Source organism: Sinocyclocheilus rhinocerous, unplaced genomic scaffold, assembly GCF_001515625.1.
Source record: "Sinocyclocheilus rhinocerous isolate Xijiao unplaced genomic scaffold, SAMN03320098_v1.1 scaffold242, whole genome shotgun sequence".
NCBI classification, from domain to species: domain Eukaryota; kingdom Metazoa; phylum Chordata; class Actinopteri; order Cypriniformes; family Cyprinidae; genus Sinocyclocheilus; species Sinocyclocheilus rhinocerous.
Window position 1 is genome coordinate 37692 of NW_015638945.1, and position 3413 is coordinate 41104.

At 34.2% G+C, this 3413-nt stretch overlaps 1 protein-coding gene across 1 annotated transcript in view; it reads left to right on the top strand.

Annotated features, from left to right (window-relative positions):
* The first annotated feature begins 496 nt into the window (after window positions 1–496).
* The window catches only part of LOC107750218 (protein APCDD1-like), a 17475-nt gene continuing 14558 nt past the window's right edge, over window positions 497–3413 (top strand). Inside the window, exon 1 of the mRNA XM_016565501.1 lies at window positions 497–539. Coding sequence (XP_016420987.1) covers window positions 497–539 — 43 coding nt within the window. The remainder of the gene's footprint in view (window positions 540–3413) is intronic.

The window sequence follows — 3413 nt, forward strand, 5'->3', positions numbered from 1 at the left end:
GACATTTAGTTGCACGTTCGAACAGGAGGAATTTTAATCGTTCTGAGATCAGGATCTGTTTGATGTGGTCTGGATTTGAGATTCCTAATGCAATTCAGCTCTGAGTCCAAACCTCTCTCTCTCTCTGTGTGTGTGTGTCTACCTCATTACATCGAAAAAAAGGCACTTTTAAGAGCCACATTTGTCTTGTTTATTGTCTTATTTGTATTGTTTATTGTCTTGTTATTTCTCTCTCTCTATCTCTCTCTCTCACTCTCTCTCCATCCCTCTCTCCCTCTCTCTCTCTCCCTCTCTCTCTCTCTCTAGTGAGGCTCGGCGCTGGATTCTTCTTCTCCTGCTCTGCTCTCATATGAAGCGCTGGAGCGTGTGTGCGTGTGGGTCGGATGGATGTTCTCGGACTACAATCTTAAAGTTCTGGATAAAAGAGAAACTTCATGTGTGCTTAATCTGAGGAATGAAGCTACTGAAGGAAAACCGCTCGCATTCTGCGGGAATAATGGCTGTGTGTGTCCTGATGATGATGATGATGATGGTGTTTGGTGAGTGTTTTCATTCATCTTATTAGAAATGTCCTGTTTAGGGTTAGAGACTGAATAAGAATATGAGAATAGAATATAAATGTCATAATTAGATTAAGTAAATTTAAAATACCAACAAAAATGTCTTTGGTATCGCGCAGTCAAAAAAAAAAAAACATTTTAAAACATTAACTATTTCCAAAGAATAAAGGTTAAAAACTTTTTGTTACAAATGTAACTTTAAACAAGTTGTAGATGTCACTTTAACTTATTCAACATGTATTGACTTAAAAGTACACTCTAAAAAATGCTGGGTTATGTCAACTCAACTTTTGGGTCAAATGCCCAACTTTTGGGTTAAAAATGTAATTTAATTTAATTTAATAATTTAACCCAACAATTGGGTTAATCCATGTTTGACCCAAAGTTGGGCTGAAACAACCCAGCATTATCTTCTAAATTCATTCATTCTAAATTAGAACAGATCAGACAGACTTCATGCTTTTGGGGAGTAATAAATAAATAAAAATGGGTTGTTTATTAAAAAAGTGAAAATCAACAGCATCAAACGCTTGTCAGCTTTAATAAAATATTATGCAGATTCTGTAGAAAGTTAATTGAGTTGACATTAATTGATTAACTCTTAATTAGAACAGTGTCAGAAATGAAAATTTTTTAATTAACTTGCAATATTTGCCTCCTGGAATTGATTTTCAGGGTCATTTCTACACTTCGTATTAGTGTCTCTAGTCTAGAAAAGAATGCTATGAAACATACGAAATGAAGAAATGAAGTGTTTTTGCCCTCAAATTGTAAATATATGTGGGATTTTTGTCACTTCTGGTTCATTTCTAGCCCTGTTAGATTAAGTGGGAAGAACACAGATTGAGCTAGTAGGAATATAATCACAGAAAAAGCTGTTTCTTTGGTCTGAAGATCGCATAAATGATCCGTTTCATCAGCTGGAAACGCTTGGCAGCCGCTTCAAACAGAGCCCAGAGATAAAAAAAGATACTTTCATCCGCGCTTTATTCTCTCCAGTGTGTTTAAGAGAATCTAGCATTCAATTAAGTGGTGCATTATAGCAGCCGTAAAAGATTAGAGCCTGCTGTACATTTATAGAGGAAAAAACCTCGGGATGGGGTCAAAGACGAGCCAGAAGAGCACGATTAGCAGCGGCTCCTGAAGTGTGAACACACAGAGAATGTGCAGAACATCTTAAAGGGACAGTTCACTCAAAAATGATTCACTTAACCCCATATTTTGAAAAATGTCTTTTTGTGTCCATATAATAAAAGTCAGTGGGGTCCAATATCATTTAGACCCCAGTACTCTATTGTGTTTCACAAAAGAAAGTTTTCAGGTTTGAAAGACATGATGATGTGTAAATGATGACACAATGATCATTTTTGGATGAACTGTCCCTTTAATAAAACTAAATATGAGACACTTTAGATTGAGGATGAGGGTGCACAAACATTAAAATATTGAGAAAATCATCTTTAAAGTTGTTTGCTCCAGGGACACATATAATAAACATAAAAAAGTGTGATATGACCCCTTTAAGATAACATTACTCAATTTGAAAGAGTTAAGATCAGTTTTATGTATATAGTTTTATGTTAGAAATGAACATTTCTTATTAAGTGTCAATATTTGCATCCTTTATATTATCTACATGTCTGAAAATTGGCTAAACAACATTATCTGGAAAAAAAGAAACAATAAATGTAAAATAAATTATGATATGGCCCCTTTAAGATAACATAATTACCCAGTTTGCAACACTCAAATTATCAAATTAATTATATATATATATATATATTTTTTTTTTTATATATATATATATATCTTTTCAATGGCAAAATTTGCCTCCTGGAATTGTTTTTCAGGGTCATTTTATGCTTTATATTTGTTACATAGTGTTTGTAAATGATAACATTATATAATGTGATATATAGTGTAATGTGATTATATAGTGTGATATGGCCCCTTTAAGATGACATAATTATGCAGTTTGAAACAATTAATTATATTCAGTTTTATATATGTTGTCTTATTTTATGCATCAACAGTGTCTTATTAACTGCATAGTGTCATAGTGTAAATTGGCAAAACTTATATCAAATCTGAGAAAAATACATAATAAATGTAAAAAAAGCAAAGATCTTAGGCACAAGACTGCTAGAGAGAGAAAATAAGCATTGAGCTCGGAGCCCATTATGCTTGTCTAAATGCATGTGCTGTAATCTCATGTTCTTATCCACATCAAACCCTTTCCTCCACTGAATCATGCGGCCATTAAAACGTCTGCAAGCTCATAAACTTGTACATATAATCAGAATGAAGGAGAGGGCAGTTAGAGCGGCTCTCCGGAAGGCTTTGAGATTTGAGATGTTAGCTCACCAGCTGGAGATGTTCTCCAGAGCGCTGCGGACGCTTGGATTGAGATACAGTAGAAAAGCAGCGCTGGGAACCAAACACACTTGACGTTTGGCTTCAGCATTAACAACGGATGGATAAAAATGCACATGAATTAGTGTGAGAAAAACATCAGTTCATTGATGCATAATTGAAAATATGAACTAGTTACAGTTATGCTCTAGACTTCAGAGGGCTTCGGGAACAAATTAAGTGCATTTATGCTAACGTTCCAAAATTCAAAAAGTCTAAGGCTGCATTTATTTGATCAAAAATACAGTAAAAATTGTTACAAATAATTAGAATCTACAACAGCTGTTTCTATGTGATCATCTGTTAAACTGTAATTTATTTCTGTGATGCGCAGCTGTATTTTCAGCATCATTACTCCAGTCTTCAGTGTCACATGATCTTCAGAAATCATTCTAATATGCTGATTTGCTGCTCAAGAAACATTTCTGATTATTATCAATG